Below are 16,546 nucleotides of genomic sequence, written 5' to 3'. Positions count from 1 at the left end.
TCTTGAAAACTGTAGATTAGAATAAGAAAACAAAGTTGAAATAGGTCGTCTAATCAGAGAGCTCAGGAAGGTGCGCCTGAGGAGGTAACAAGTGAAATGATGTTTGCCATGCTGAGGCATTAGCCCTGAGGGGTGTAGTGGTTTCGCATTGGGCTACCGTGGGCAGGGTTGGGAGTTAGAAACCACCAGCAGCTCCACAAGAGAAAGATGAGGCTTTCTCCTCCTGTACACAGTTCCAATCTTACAAACCCACAGGGGCTTGATAGGAGTCTGCATTGACTCGAGGTCCGTGAGTGTTTGGTTATCAGCAAGGTCAGGAAATTGGAAGTCTGGGAAACGGCAAGCCAGAGGCCATGGAGAAATGGGTCACAGCTAGCTCCTCGAGGGTTTCTGATGCCTCTGAACTTTGCCCTGAGAGAAATGGGGGATCCACTGAAATGTCTAAAAGGAAGGGAGCAAGGGATGAAGATGCCATGATCAGTTTTGTATTTTGAAATAAAACTTCCAGAAACTAAACTAGAGGGACTGAAGTCACTAAAGGGGAACAATAGGGGAAAGGGTAGTACCACCCACCGTGAGTTGATGAGTGAGGCCATGGTGGTTGCTGGGAAGGGGGGAGGATGCCCTGCAGGTGGATTGAGGACCCATGTGGCAGTAGACTGGCTATAAGACAAGGGTATAAGACAAGGCGTGAAAGCTGGTTGTCGACCATGACTGCTGGTTTTGTGCTGTGTGCTGGCGTGGACAGTGGTTCAGTGTTGGAAAAGTGTGTATGTTGAGAGGAATCCCATGGGTCTTGTTTTGGCCAAAGGTGGGGTGCTTTTTGTGACGTGGAAATGGTGTTATAAAGTGGGAATTTGTTGCACCTGTGGAGTTTAGAGGCCCATTCTGGCCTGAAGATGGGCGTCTGTGACTCATTTGAATTTAGGTGACCTCTGATCCCTGAGATCACCTGGGAAGAAAATAGGGGGAGTCCTTGAGCAGAATCTTGAGGAAGTCTACCATTTAATAATAGGGACACAGATACCAAACCCAGCCAAGGAAATAAAGATAGACTAGTGAAAGGGTTGAATAGAAAAACAGGACCAGTGTTTCGCTGAGACCAATGCAAGTAAGCTGTATCGATGGTGTAATATTCTACTAAAAGATAAGCCAAAGAATCCAAAAGTCACCTGTGCGGGCAACAGCACTGAAGTCGCCGAGGACATTGGCAGTGGCAGTGCCGCGGGGCAGTGAGGCAGAGGGAGGGCGTGATGCAGTGGGAAGTGAAGGCAAGGTGAGGAAATGCAAAAGAGCAAGCCCAAGCTGATTTGTCTCCCCCAGAATTGTTGGCAGTGAAGGGGAGGAGAGAGAGAGGGTGGTTGCTAAATCGGGACGTGTTTTGTTTTGATTGTAAGGACAGATAATTACCTAAGGTGGAACCGCTCATAGGTTGGTCGGCTTGATGGGGAAGAAGCAGTTCAAGTGCATAGGAAAGAAGGTGGACCGTAGGTGGCGAGGTCCCCAAGAAGGGAGAGAACGGTAACCAGATCAGAGAATGCACGTGGATAGATGTGAACATGTAGAGACAACCCGTCTGTGTCCCAACAGGAGAGCTGAGGGCTTGGTGGGGTAGATTGGCAGGCTGGAGGTTGAGGAGAGAGAATATGACATCTGGGCTGTTTCTCTGTTGTTGGGACTGTTGGGCGTGCTTTATAAAAATAGATGACCTTCTAGTGGGAACGTAGGAAGATCCAACACTGGAAGCGTCGGAAGAAAGGTGGCAAAGTTATCGTGGGCAAGTGAAGTATTGTGTAACTGGAGACGTGGACGTGGGATGGCCAAGCAGTGCTGACGCATATTTGATTTGGTGGATCCTACATGTGTCTCCTCATTCTCTCCTGCCGGGGTCTCTTCTTCAGATGCATTCAGCCATTTACCAACAACAGGCACAGAGAAAGGCAGCCCGGCGCTTTAGGTCCCTTCATTCTTCGTACCCAAACAAAGCTGGAGTCGCTTAAGATGATGGCAAGAAAGAAGCACCGTGAACTCTCTGGGGACAGATATCTTCTACAAGAGAAAGTAGATAATGGGGAGGTTGGTGGGTGACAGAGACCAAGGAGAGAAGGCCTTTATGTAGCTGAACTGTATGGGCTTAAAGGAAGAGTGTGTTGTGGACTTTGTTCGGCAAGAGGGCAGAGAAACAACATCAGCAAGAAGCTCTGGGACACCAGAAGCTAGAGAAACCCCAAGTCCTGACCGTGAGGCTCCTATTGAAGGGAAAGGACCGGAGCCCTGGGCGGGTAGTGGTTACCTGTTGGGCTGAGAGTCTCATGGGCAGCAGTTGGAAACCAGCAGCAGCTCCACAGAAGAAAGTCTGGGTTTTCTACTCCTGGAAACAGTTACAGTTGGAAACCCACAGGGGTCGCTGTGAGTCAGCACTGACTCAATGGCAGTGAGTTTGCGTTGAGAGAGTGCCTGGAAGGGAAGCAATGTGCTCAGGGAACAGGTAGGTTTCAGTTAAAGCGAAGATGTGAATGCTTATAAAACCACAGTCCCTGAGAAGATAGAAATGTGTGCATCTAGACCTCACCCCTTTGCCAGTTCCTTGTACCCTGGTGCTTTACCTGTCCTGGGGATGCTGGAAGCTCGACCACTGGGGTATCAGATACGAATGAGCAGGACCGCCCAAAGTGAACAGTGGAGCCTCTGGATGAAGGCAATCCAGAAAGAAAGGAAAAGGAAAAATATCTCACTGATCTCACTCAGAAAATTAGCCGAGGAAAACATGGATCCCACGGAACCCTGTGCAACTCACTTGCTTTGGACGTGTGGTCATGAGGGCGCCCTCGTTGGGAGCAGACAGCAAGTTGGGTGGGGCATGTGAAGACCAGTCTGGGTAGCAAATGACTTCATGTGGCTCTTGTGGTCCAAGTGTCTAACTCCCACCAAACGACCTTTTCTGGTGGCCCTGGGGAAGAAAGAGAGGAGGGAAGATACTGAAGGAAGGCTGGTGATTGTGAACTAGCATCATTTGGATTGGCATCCTTCCGGTGTGAAGGGAGCCTTCTGCGAAGCAGGAGAGGGGCTCTCACATTAAGAATCGAGTAGAGCACGCCCCCTGGACCCCTAGAGCCGTGGCTGTGAACGACCTGGATCCAGAAGATACCTGGCACCAGAAGAGCAGTAGAATTAGGAGCCAGAGCCTGGAACCGAGTGGCTCGCTTAGCAGCCACGGGGGGGGGAGGGGGGGTAACACTGAGTGTTTGGGGGCTGGAGACTGGTTTGTGGAGTGGGGTGCCCGTGGGCACTCAGTTCAGGGAGCTGGACTGGCTGAGCCAAGGAAGTAAGCTGAGTGCCTTTTAGATGCGGCTTCCTGGAATGGGCGCCTCCGGGCACTTCATTCAGGAAGCTACCTTTGCTGACCCAGGGAGCTTCAAGGGAATGCTTTAGCACTGAGGCAGACAGCAAAGTGGAATGTTTGCCACCCTGAACGAAGTTTGTAAGGTGTCCCGAAGAGCAGCTAAATCCTGAGCTTGTCGCGCTTGTATGGTAGCCTGTTAGCTTCCTTCATCAACCCTGTAACCATGACTGTTACTCAGGCTGGCAGCGCCTAAATGAAAAAGTGGGTCGTGAAGTTGGAGACCAAGCAGGGAGAGGGAGAGACTGGGCACTGGGTTCTGCTTTGCGTGAGGTCCCCTGCAGTTGGAAGTGACTCCCTGGCAGCTGACTCATTATCGTTAAGATGTTCTATGACCTGGAGTTCAAATTTCCCAAAGCCTTCTTTCCTTGGACGTGAAAGAGCTGCTTTGCAGCACGCCCCACTGGCGCTGCCGGAGCTGAATCCTTTGGCAAGCCATGGAGAGAAAAAAATCCCAGGTCTTAGGCCACCCTGTTAATTAATTGCTGTGGGGGAGGCCTTCCAATTCTTATCTCAGCTGGAAAATGAATAGCTGGGGGAGTGTCGCAGAGAAAGAATGGCTTCTTGTATGAAGAACAAAGATGGCAGCTCCACCGCAGGAGAAAAATTAAGAGAATTCATCAGCTTAACCTTGATTTGTGAGATTCTGCCTGGGGCCAAGGGGAGCGCTTTGTGGGTGGGCAAGAGCAGTGCCTTCAAAGAAGAGAAGCGCTCCTGACTTGACGCTGCTGATCTCGAAATGCAAGAGGTTCGTCCGCCCATGGCAGCCTCCGTCGTCCTATGCCGTGCCCATTGAACATGATGGCCTGGTGTGGCAAATCCTCCGGGGGCAGAGAGGGAGGGCAAGCAGGGGAAGAAGCTTCCTCTGGATCCTAAAATCTAAGATACTGGGCTCTCTCACCCTCTCCAGCACGTCCTCCTCCTCGCCCTCCTTGATCATCAGGATTATTTGTAGTGAAGAAGACAAATGGCCAGCCATATAATTCCGATTAGTGGCTCAGCACGCCTTGACAGAGTTTTGACATCACTGTCTGCAGTGACTTGAATTCTCGGTTTGGCAAGAAAGGAACGTTTGCCAAGTTCTTGTGCACTCCACATGGGGAGTCGAAGTCCTTTGACCTAAAGTAGAGTCAGGCAGCGGTCAGTGGCTTCAATGAGGGAATTGTGGACTTCCATGCAGGAGATCCGGATTTGGGTTCAGCCCAAGGTTCTCTTGTAACAACTCCCAGCCATGCATCTCCATGTTGTTCTGGGCTGATCAAGTTTCAGCCAGGCTCCCAGAAGCAGATGGACTAGGAGGGGTGAGTTGGTGAGCTACTGCTGCTGCTGCGGCCAGTGGGCAGAAGCCCTGAGGAATGCAATGGTGCAGTGTGCACAACCAGCTCCCTTTTCCTGTTGCTGTGTCACCGTGAGTCGGAAGACAACGTCGCTGCAGTGAATGGCAATCATGTCAATAAGTGAGGCAGGCAGTGCAGACGCATGTCCCCCAGCACGCTTCGTGTTCACCCACAGCCCCGTGCGCCACACACTGGCCAAATGCCTGGTGTCCACGGACTTACTTCCTTAAATATACAGTCTGACACCAGTTCTCATTCTTCAGAATGCACAACGGAGGGGCAGAGGTGGGAGATGATCCGTTCAGATCACCCTGCATAGTTGTGGCCCTTTCTGAGTTCTGAGCCAAATACATTTCCCAAGGCCATATTTTAACCAGAAGATTCTAAAGCAGTGTCAATAAATAGCACGCATGAAAAGTTCAACTGTCTAGTAGCAGTAGTTTTAGGAAAAAAGAAACAGGTGAAATTAGTTTTAACAGCAGACTTCGTTGAACCCATTTTTCCCAAACTACTATCATTGCAGCGTGTCATAACTAGTAGAAAATGATGACTAAGAGAGTTTAGTTGGTTATTTTGGGTTTTTTTTTTCTTTCCAAGACTTCAAAACCCAGGTGTGTTTTCACTGAACCTCTCAGTTCAGACTAAGCACAGGTCGAGCGCTCAGCAGACAGTGACAGCTGTGCTGGGCATAGCAGCTCGAGAGTTCCTTCATGTAGACAGTTCCTTATCGTAGAAAGTTATGGTGCCGTTACTAGTGGTGCTGGGAGATAAGTAGAACGAATGCTTCATTCAGGTTCTATTGTTCTCTGGGACAGAGTGAAGCATCGGATTGGTACTGCCTTCTCTCATTCCTCTCCCCCATAAGGCAGTCTTCTTCAGTAATTGCGCGTACGTGTGTGTGTTTGTGTGTGTGTGTTTTCTCATGTTCACAGTCAAGCTCTGCAAAATGCAGGGTCTCCTTAGAAACCCCGTTAGTGTACACAGAAAGAGTCATTTCAAGGAAATAGAGCAAGATGAAAGTCAAGAGAAATGCAAGGGGTGAGTCCTCTTATTATCTTTTATTAGCGTGGGCAATCACTGAATCTCTCTGCATCTGGCTCTCTCCCTTTTGCCTTTGAGAAGGCGAGAATGCATTTTCCATGTTGAACGCAGACTCCTGCAATCCCCTGGATGGAGGAGCAAAACGTTGCCAGGTTCTGATCCATCCCCATGATTGGCTGTGAACCGGACCATTCTGATTCAATGTTTTCACTGGCTGATATTCAGACGTGTATCCCCAGGCCTTTCTTCCTGAGAGTGGAAAGCGATGAATAAGATTTCACCATAACTATACATTGCTTGTGGTCTACTTACACGTGGCGTTCACTGTTCACCTGGTTAGTAATTACTGTCCAGTCATCTCTGACTCCAGTGGCCGTATATAGAACAGCGCAACATGTTGCCTGCGTACGCAGTTTTCATGGCTCTTTTCACCGCTATGATGAAAGATCAGATGGACAGAAAACTTAACCGCCAACACATGGGTCTGCTATACAGTACATTGAAATCACGCACCAAGTTTACAAGTCACTTACTAAATGACTCAGTAAGTCAGAATCGACTCGATGGCACTGAATTCGTTTTATTGAGGCTGGGGGGTATTGTTTTTTAAATAATCCTTAGTCAATGGCTTAAGAACCCCAATGGTATAATGATTATGCACTGGGCTGCCACCAGCAAGGTTAGCAGTTCAAAGCCACCAGCTGCTCTGCAGGAGGAAGATGAGGCCTTCTGTTCCCATAAAGAGTTGCAGTCTCCGAAACCCACAGGGGCAGGTCAACCCTGCCCTATCGAGTCACTGTAAATCAGAATCTACTGGTGGCAGTAAGAGATTGCCTGTGTTTTAGGTGCCTGTTGTCATTGTGCGGGCTTGGTCATTTTTTGTCTTTTTCTGTAGATATAATTATAGTGCTAGATCCACTTAGAAGGCCCGTTCAGTAACCACCTCCTGATTTCTCCACTGATTCCCATAGTACGCTTAGTAATTGGATGGATAGACAGGGATAGGCTCCTTTTAAGTTTTACTATCTATTCTGTGTTCGAATAGGAGTCATTTTGATGTTTGAAATGTTTTCTCCGAATAAAAAGCATTTGGGGTTTAGATAAATGATATCCACAGCAGTGATAGGATATTTGTATGTGCCGAGAGTAATTTTCAGTGTCCGTTCCTTCAGAAAATAGCAATCCCTCTTTTAAACTAATGTCAGCAGGAACACTTGGGTCAGCCAAGTGTGGTGGCGGTGTTCAGGCTATGAAATCCTTGTATGTATCCAGCCCCGATCCTAACTGGCAGTGCCTGCTCCGTCTCTGAAGCCTAAACAGAGACGTCAACCATGGTGCTATCACCATAAAACCACACGGGAGCCACACATAAAGGTGCGCCTGTGTTGTTTACCAAAAAATGGAACAAACAGTTGGTTATTTGTCATCGATGTAACAAACGGACAAGTCCCTGCAGGTCCGTAAGTGGCCTCCAGTCTCCATCGGCACACGGGCGAAGATGAGGGGAATGTGCATGTTCTTTTCCCACTGAGCTCACCTTGGCGCTTCTCTGCCTGTTCTTCTGCAGAGGTTACTACATAATCATTGTGCCTTTGAAGAAATCGCGTGGGAAATTCATCAAGCCCTGGGAGAGTCCGGATGAAATGGAACTAGATGAGGTAAGCATGCCTTTGATGGCTGCGATTTTCTTTCTTTGATTTGATGGATTCAATCCCTCTCTAGTCCCTGGGATGGGCTCTCAGGATCTAATCCAGAGGTTGGCTTTGCCATGTGGCTGGCTGGTCGGACGGCTCAGTGCCATCGGTGGCATGTTAATTTACCACAGGGTCCCCAAAAGATACTGTTATGTTAATTGCAAGACTTTCAACTGCAATAAACTGTGAATGCTCACTTGACCTGAATCCTCTCCTCTTGGCCCTGGTAAAGCATGATGCAAGAGCATGGAAAGTAACATGGCCCATCAGCAGAGACGCCATCCGTAGGAATTCCAAGGGCCCCTTCGTCAATGGAGGGGCCCCCAAGACCATTCAAGAAGAGTGCTGGTGGTGCAATGGTTAAGTGGCATTAATGGAAAGGTCAGGAGTCATCAGGTAGCAGCATCTGTCTGGGGGAAAGATGGGACAGTCTGTTTCTATAAAGATCTACAGGCTTGGAAACCTTGTGGGGAAATTCAGATGCCATAACTCCGCTAAGGCTTAGTAGTGGTTGTGTTGGGTCTGCAGACACAACTGCAATCTGCCCCAGAGGTTGACCCATGGGTGGCTCTGTCAGATTCTGTGGACGAGCAGACGTTGGCCTTATTCTGTACCTTGTCAAAAAGACACACCTAAGTAGGAAGGATAACCAATCTCAAAATGTTGAGCCCAATAAGAAACAGAGTACTGAGAACAGAGCCTACTCACAATTGTATGATTTGAATTTCCAAAATCTTATGACAGTGTGTGCATTTTAATTTGTACTTTCAATGGATACCTAAGAAGCTGTTTCTCTCCGTGTGTTTTATAGAGTGGGGTGATGTTGTTTTCTCAGAAGTTAAAGCTAGACCTCATTAATACTAGGTGGTGAGGCAGCGGTGGGTGACAGGCATAGTCTGTCCCTGGAGGTTTGTGTATAGCTGGGATGCAGAGCATGTTTCTGCAGAGCTTCCGAGTTCAGACAGAACAGGAAGAAAGGCCTGGAAGTGCACTTCCAAAAATCAGGCCATGGGAACCCTACGGAGCCCACTGGTCTGATGCACAGAGAGGCGGCTTTTATCTGACTGTGCACACAGTCATGTGTGTATGTGTATGGGGGGGAGGGTGGAACTAGACAGTCCCTCATCGAGATGAGACACCTGTGGTCCAGCGATGTTCCAACAGACCTCCAGGGTTGCATGGCTGAGGCTCCTGATGTGAAATACTCGAGAGTCTGCTGTTTCATAAAGCACATAGCTGGGCCCCCTTCTCCACCCCCATTTGGTGGAAATACGAGATTTCACGTATGTTGGGTTAGTTGGCGCAACTCCTAGCCCCGTTTATACTTTCTAGGCGTTTTTATTCTTCTGTCTCTGGCTAGTGCAGTGTGGGCAGGAGACAAAGGTAGGCAGCCCCGAAGTGTGTTAGCGTGAGGCAGCTTGGGTTCCACGCATGTCTGCGTGGAGGCATCTCTGTGACCTGACAGATGAGAGCGTTGGCTTCCCCAGGCAGACAGCTGTCTTCTCCAGGAGTACGATTCATCACCCCCCATTTGACTGAATCAGCTCCCATTTCATCACGTTAAGAAGGAGGGGTGAGTTGAAGGTTAGGCCTATACTTCTCTGCTTTGTGGCATTCCAGCGGGTGGGAGGGGCTGTGTACGATTCCAGGAACACTACTCTCGTGCCAAGGAATTTAGGAACAGCCACAAAACCATTCCCCTGTGATATCGGAGGGGTGGTAGATGGTTACCCACTGCCGTCTGGCTGACTCCAACTGGTAGCACCGCCCAATGGGAGAGCGCAGACCTGCCCTGAGTGGCTTCTGAACCGTGAACCCGGGTGAGAGCAGCCGGTGGGTTTCCAATGTCGGCCTTGCAGCTGGCAGCCCAGCGCTCCACCACTTTGCTACCAGGGCTCCTGACAAGATGATTCGCTAGCCCTTGGTGGGTATTTTGAAGCAAGAACTCATTTCACTTGTGATTAATGGGACACAAGGCCCTTGGGCGGCCTAAGCAGTCTGTGTTTGGCTACTAACCTCAAGATTGGAAGTTTGAGCCCACCTAAGAAACCCCTTTGGAGCCAAGACCATCCTGCCAGTGGTGGTGCCTCCTTCAGGTGGACTAGACTTTTTAGAAAAAGATTGTGCTTGGGTAATTCTTGGGTTCACTCCAGAAATCAGCCTGGTTATTTCCAACAGGTCTCAGCTGACAACAGAATCACCACCATCTCATTTCAATTGCCATGGGATGAGACGCGCCGGGTCCACTTGTACAAAATGATGCAGCTTTGTAAATATTAAAACCTTTGTTAAAAGGCATGGAGAGCCAAGCCAAAAAAGGACATCAAGTGCTTTTAATGACTCACTTTTCCTTAGAGAGAGAGAACCATTCAGTGTCAATAATTGGAAACCGGTTCAATTTTACAGCCCGGTTTTTAGCCTCCAGAATACACTGCACCCCACAGCAATGCTAATGGATAAAAGTACAGGGCTCTTTGACATTGAACCTTCTTGCAATTAAGTGCTACGGGTCAGCCGGCCGATTCCCATAACAGAGGGCCATATTAATCATCCCACAAGTTGTGGTGCATTAATCTGTATAATGGTTTGATAAAGAACCGTTATTAATTTGAAACTTTTGGGTCAGGAAGGGCTGCTTCCCATTTTCCTACTGATAGAGTTGAGACCTCATGGTAGAATTAATGGTGGAAGAAATAAGAGATGCATTGACTGGAAAATGGAAATTATTTCTGATAAAGGACGCAAGCCCTTGATTCCTCTTCTGAAATTACCTCCAGTATATCTTGGGCCCACTGTGGATGGGAACTGATGGAAGCAGGCTCTGGCCTTCATGTATGCTCACTCATCCAGGTTCTGATCCCTCCATACAGGCTCTTTGCTTTTGTGTTTTTGTTATTTTATGCTTCCAGGGCTAACAAAAAGCATTTTCATAAGTGGACCTAGAGTTTAGTAGGGCCGGGTTTGGCACAATCATGCCCCTTTCTTAAAAGCATGTGATCAAATATTTTAAAACAAAGCAAAATAAACGGTCCATAATTCAAATGGTTGGAACCAAATCGTGGAGCCAAATGATGGCCTAAGAGGATTTCCACATGTATGCCTCTCCTCAAGGCCCATAAAAATGGAGGGGGCGGGGGGGCTTCTAAACAGAGTTACTCTCCAAATTATCTTCTGAACTCATTTGTCCTTTGTCTGGGAGCACTCTCTGCATGATAGACTTATTGGCTGAAATGGCTGATGTCAAGGGCAGGTTGGGCAGAGCAGACAGTGATAGAGTGAATTGGGTACAGAGTGACTCCCATGGTGTGAACTATATTTCATCATGGCAGCTCTTGCAGTAGATCCGGAGCTTCTCATGACATTGGACTTCAAAACACCTAACATGTCATTTTATTTTTTAGTAAATTGCATCCTATCATATACTGCGCCTTTTATTGTGTCTCAGTTTCCTCATTCATAAAGTAAGGATAATGATAGTAGCCTAATAAAATATGCGTGGCACCCCCCAAGAGTGCCTGGCACATGCTGAGGGTTACTATCTTTCTTCACTCTCTCACTCACTGCCATCGAGTCAACTCTGATTCACTGCGATCCCATGGACAGTGTAGACCTGCCCCTGTGGGTTTCTGAGACTGTAACTTTCCCATAAGTTGAAAGCCTCATCTTTCTCCCTCAGAGCGGCTGGTGGTTTTGAGCTGGTTAACGGGCCAACCCATAACCACTACGCCACCAGGCCTAGAATTTATATTCATAATGACCATTAGCGCTACAAGGAAACCAAATTTGACAGTAGTATTGCAGGATTCTTACTTGAGCAGTGTTTTGCTCTGTTGTACACGGGCCCTGTGAGGTGGAGTTAACTTGAAGGCATCTTCCAATAACTACACATCATCATCAAACGACAGTGCTCAGCTCTGGGTTTGCTTTATGGCAGGCCATTGGCTGCATAGTAAGTCAGCTTCTCTAAATTGCCCATCATTGGGCCAAGTTAACTCAGCAGGTGATACCAAGGCATATGTCGCCTGCTCAAACCATTCAGCCTCCCTAGAGAAGGTGGAAGGAAAGTCGCTGGCAGAGTGGTTGGCGTTGGGCTGCTAACTGCCAGGTCAGCTGCTCCACCGGAGAAAGAGGCGGCTTCCTACTCCCATAAAGAGTTACAGTCTCAGAAACCCACACGGGTCCTACGGGGTCACGAGGAGTGGGAATTTGAGAGACGATTCCATAAGCAATTCATGTTCACAGTACAATGTGATGAACTCCACTCCAACGAGCTTATTAAGCAGCCAAGCTAAGCAATGCCTGCTTACTATATAGCTATTAAAAATTAGACGTCATTTCTGCTGATGTGTGGGAATCTATATCACATAAATTAGCTCGTTTTAAGAACAACCTAAAATACTAGGACACCTGTCCTAAAGTGCAGCCGTTTTTGAGGTCCAACTGAAATTCAACTCGTTAGCCCATGTCCCCACATGACAGGCTTTTATGATTCAAGCTGACTCTTGCCCTTCAGTGAGTTTTAATGCAGTGTCGCCCTGTGGGGTGATTCCGTTAATGTGGAAAGAGAGTGGGTTACCAACCAAGGATCTAATTGCCCTGTGTTTCTAGCCTGGCCCCTGCAGTATTGGTTCAGTGCCTTGCCTGAACAGGAAGGATCATTGGAATGATCTAGGGGATCATTATGTTGTTGATGTACCACATGAAATGTGGACAGATGATCCCAGGTCTGCGTTAATTTCTCCTGTTAAACTGTCGATAATTTGAGTTCTTGTTTTTACATTTCTCTTTCTGCTTTCCCCTCTTTTGCTTTTCCCTTCAGCTGCTCAAGGAGATATCTAGGAAGCGTAGAAGCATTCGTTATGGGAGAGAAGTTGAATTAAAGCCATATATTGCTGCTCACTTTGATGTCCTTCCGACGGAGTTCACCCTGGGAGATGACAAACATTATGGTGGCTTCACAAATAAGCAGCTCCAGAGTGGTCAAGAATATGTCTTCTTCGTGCTGGCAGTGATGGAGCATGCCGAGTCTGTAAGTCCCTTACGATGACATCTGCTTGTGGCGCTTGCTGACGATGGAGTGCAGACTCTCTATCCTGAGTCTCTCTCCTCAGCTCCCCTTCGTGGAAAGGCCATGATGGGCTGCCTACACGTTGAGCATTGTGGAGTATCTACATTTACTGTCTTTCCTTTGTTTTGAGTATGTCCTTGAGACTGCAGTACCGGCATGATATCTGCAATCATGGCATGTAGGTGATAGCTCATACTTGAACTATCAAATTGAGAGGTCATAGTTCTAGAGCTAGAGGACATGTATCTGGAGCAAGGTGATTGACATCCCTGCCCACAACCTCCTTCCTCCCTTTTTTACTTGGAAGGTTGACTGTTCCGAAAGGAGTCAGGAGGCCTGCCAGGGCAGGGATGGAGAGCGCACTGGCGAACCGAATGGGTTCCGAGAGTGACAAGCTCGGATATCGTAGGAGGGCAGTTCCGCTCTGTCCCGGAGGGCCACGATGAGCAGAAAATCACCTGGGTGCCACCTAGCAGCAAGGCCATCCTCTCGGGTGGTAGCTGATTGAGATCAGCTCATGAGATAACACTGCAAGTCAACACATTTTGGAATTCGACGGAGGATATCTGCAGGAATTTGAACACGCGGACTCTGAGGGTGGTGGGATTTGCCCCCCCCCTTCCCCCCTTCACTGCTGGTGAGCCCTCGTTGGTGCCTCCGCAGCTTCAGGAGGAAGGTCTGTGTAAGAGGCAGCGGGCAGAGCCAGCTTCTGCAATTGTAGCATTTTGAAGAGTGATTTTATCAGTGAGGAGCTCAAAAAGTTGGTAAATAATTCAATAAAGTGGAGAGTTTCTGAGGTACTCTAAATAATGAGTTATCTTCTTTCATGGAATTCGTTTTGCTCTTGTGTCATTTGATGCTCAAGTCACTTTAAATGTTTAAAATAAGAAAGAGCGCGCTCAGAGAGAAACAGAGAATTGTAGATGGGAACAGCGGATTGGATTCTGCTGCTCCATTCACTGTGACATTGAGTATACACAATCCTAACTCTGTCTTTGGCGGTGGGGCCTACAGACACAGCCCAGCCAATCCCGTCTCGTGTCTGAGAAGCCTGTGATTATCAAAGGTTCCTCCAAGTCGGCTATTAGCACATCAAGTGAGGGATTCTCTTCAGATGACTGAAGGATTCCCCTGCGGAAAATGGAAACACAGAGGCAGCCTTGCTGCCTGGTGTGCATGTCTGCACAGGATGTCATTTGAAAGGGAAGTGGCAGGTTTCCTGAAATGTTTAATGCACAATATGGTTTGCGTTCTCTTTCTAGTTGAAGGTTTGAAAAGCAGAACATCAAGGGTATGGAATGCTGGATCTCATCTTTTTTTTTGTGAGAACTTTTAGATGTTTGAAAGGAAATTGTCTTTAAACAGCACTAGAAACATTTTGAAAGCACGTTGAAAGCATTGAGGTAGATCAGAGGATCCGGCAAATAGGAGAAATCATATCTGATTCAGGCTGATGATACCACTCTCAGACACTGGCGCTGAATCTCCCTCCAGTGGAATCTCCCCCCCCCACAGCTGCCGTCCATCGGCCATGATTAAGGGGCCACCCCTCTCCACTGTATGCCATCTCGTTGCTCCACTGACTGTATAATTAGGATGATTTTGCCCCAACCTGGGATCAAAATTGCCCATTGGCTCGTCCATATAGCTCCACGTTGCTCTCACGGCTCAGAACATATGTGTTCTCCTAAGAACTTTCAGTCCAGCTTGTGTGGTATAGAAGGTCTTCATTCCAACCGATAGTCTGTTAAAGAGAGCAGAGTCTTTGCAGAGGCCTCAAAGGGGTAAGCAACAGGCAGAGTGGGATCCAGAAACATACGGATGAAGTGGGAATGCCAGTAAATGACATGACACAAAATGCATATGATTTGTTGAAACAGTAAACTTTTACCCACCAGACAATAAAAAGTTAAAATCTATAATATAAAGTTTATAAAAGTAAAATTTTGCAGAAGATTATCCAGTAATTGTTGCAGTAGGACATAGACAGGGAGCAGCCAGAGGTTCAGGTCAGATTCAGGAGAGGACATGGAATAAAAGATATAAGTGATGATGTTAAATATATCTTGGGTAAAAGCTGAGGATACCAGAAAGATGTTTACTAGTGTTTCATTGACTATCCCAAGGCATTCAATTACCACATAGACTCGAGTATAAACCTACCTGAATATCAGCCGAGGCACCTAATTGAACCACAAAAGCTGCATTTAAAATGTGCTGAAAAACTTGACATATACATGAGTATGTACGTTATATGGATCACAACAAACTATGGGTAGCCTTGAGAAAAATGGGAATTCCAGAACACTTCCTTGTGCTCATAAAGGACCTGTACATAGATCAAGAGGCAGTTGTGTCACAGAACACAGAAAACTGCATGGTTTAAGATAAGGAAAGGTGCGTGACTGGGTTGTATTCTCTCACCTTGTTCAATCTGTATGCTGCGCAAATCGTCAGAGAAGTTGATGTATATGAAGAAGAATGTGGCATGAAGATTGGAGGAAGGCTTATTAACAACCTGCGATATACATGTAACAAACATTGCTTGCTGAAATTGACAAGGGCTTGAAGTACTTGCTGATGAAGATCAAGGATCACAGCCTTTAACATGGTTTACAACTTAATGTCAAGAAGACCAAAACCCTCACAACTGGACCTATCGATAATATGATCTGAGAAAATATTAAAGTGGTCAAGGATGTCATCTTGCTTGGATCCGCAATCAATGGTCATGGAAGCAGCAGATGAGGTCAAAGGATGCATTGTAGTAGCTCAGTCTGCTACCCAAGACCACTTTAAACTGTTGAAAAGCAAGGGGCCGTCTGGAGGACTAAGGGGCGCCTGACCCAAGACCCGGTATTTTTACCTGCCCGATATGCGTGTGAAAGTTGGGCATTGAGAAGGAAGACTGGAGAGGGATGGACACATTGGAATGATGGTGCTGGCGAAGGAGATTGACAGTATCTTGGACTGACAAAAGCACACACAAACACATCTTGTACAGAGTACAGCCAGAATGCTCCTGAGAGGGTAGGAAGGGGAGATGTCCTCTCACGTACTTCGGCGATTTGGTCAGGAGAGACCGGGCCCTGGAGAAGGACTGGTTGCTAAAACAGAAGGGCGGTGAAAGAGAGGAAGTCCCTGGACAACATGGACGGCACGGAGGCTGGACCGCACGGACGTCCAGGGGGCTCGAGCACAAGAAGGGTGGTGAAGACCATGCTGGAACGAGTGGGCACTGGTTCCTTCTGTTGGCCGTGGAGTTGAATTAACTCGTAGACACCGAACAACGTGGCCACAAAACAGAGGGAGCTTTTCTGTTACTGGCCACTGCTGAGCAAACTCCGCTTTTGATTAAGCTGGGCTCATTCATGATTTTCTGATCGTTTCCATGTGCTTCCTGCTGTGGGTGGGAGTGGAAATACGGCTGGTGTTGGGGGAAAGTGTGTTCAGATTGCCATCTCGGTGGACCCGGGTGATTCTCTGTGTCTTGGTAAGGAAGTTCAGAGCAGGAAGTTTTACTTCTGCCTCCTGAACCATTTGTGTGGAACCACCCAACTGCAAAGAGAAAAATGAGCCCAAGCAAAGAATCATATTCTCAGATCCACAGTCAACTCGTCAAGACCTTTGTGTGAAGCCTTATACCATATGCTTGGGTGTGTTTCCCATTCTTTTTTTGTTGTTGAAGGCATTTGGGAGAAGCTTGGGAATAAACCTACATTTTTGTCATCCCTTGAGCCATTTGGAAGCTTCTGGTTCTTTCTGTCCTGGGCCTAATAAATAAAAAAAGAATGCTCAAGTGTTTTCTCTGTGGACACAGCTTCCCTGTCACTGGCTTTACCAGTGGGAGAAAGGATGGTGTGCCAGCTGCCAAGGAAGCCTATAATCTAAAGATTGATTAATCTAAAGATTAATCTAAAAAGTAAGTGTTTGTACTCAACTTCAGAAAATCGGTGCTAATCTAAATTTCTGAAAATCCCAACTGAGGAAAACATTAAATAAGTCC

The 16,546-nt window shown here is 47.4% G+C and overlaps 1 protein-coding gene across 7 annotated transcripts in view; it reads left to right on the top strand.

Moving 5' to 3' along the window:
* PTPRD (protein tyrosine phosphatase receptor type D) overlaps positions 1-16,546 on the top strand; it is a 546,060-nt gene that overhangs the window by 382,974 nt on the left and 146,540 nt on the right. For all 7 annotated transcript variants that reach the window (XM_075559913.1, XM_075559911.1, XM_075559908.1 and 4 more), the window contains exons 18-19: positions 7,346-7,436; positions 12,292-12,501. In XM_075559913.1, the coding sequence (XP_075416028.1) occupies positions 7,346-7,436; positions 12,292-12,501 (301 nt within the window). The remainder of the gene's footprint in view (positions 1-7,345; positions 7,437-12,291; positions 12,502-16,546) is intronic.

Source organism: Tenrec ecaudatus, chromosome 10 (assembly GCF_050624435.1).
Source record: "Tenrec ecaudatus isolate mTenEca1 chromosome 10, mTenEca1.hap1, whole genome shotgun sequence".
Lineage (NCBI taxonomy): Eukaryota > Metazoa > Chordata > Mammalia > Afrosoricida > Tenrecidae > Tenrec > Tenrec ecaudatus.
Note: the sequence above shows the minus strand (reverse complement) of the source record. Positions and strands in the feature narration are given on the sequence as shown.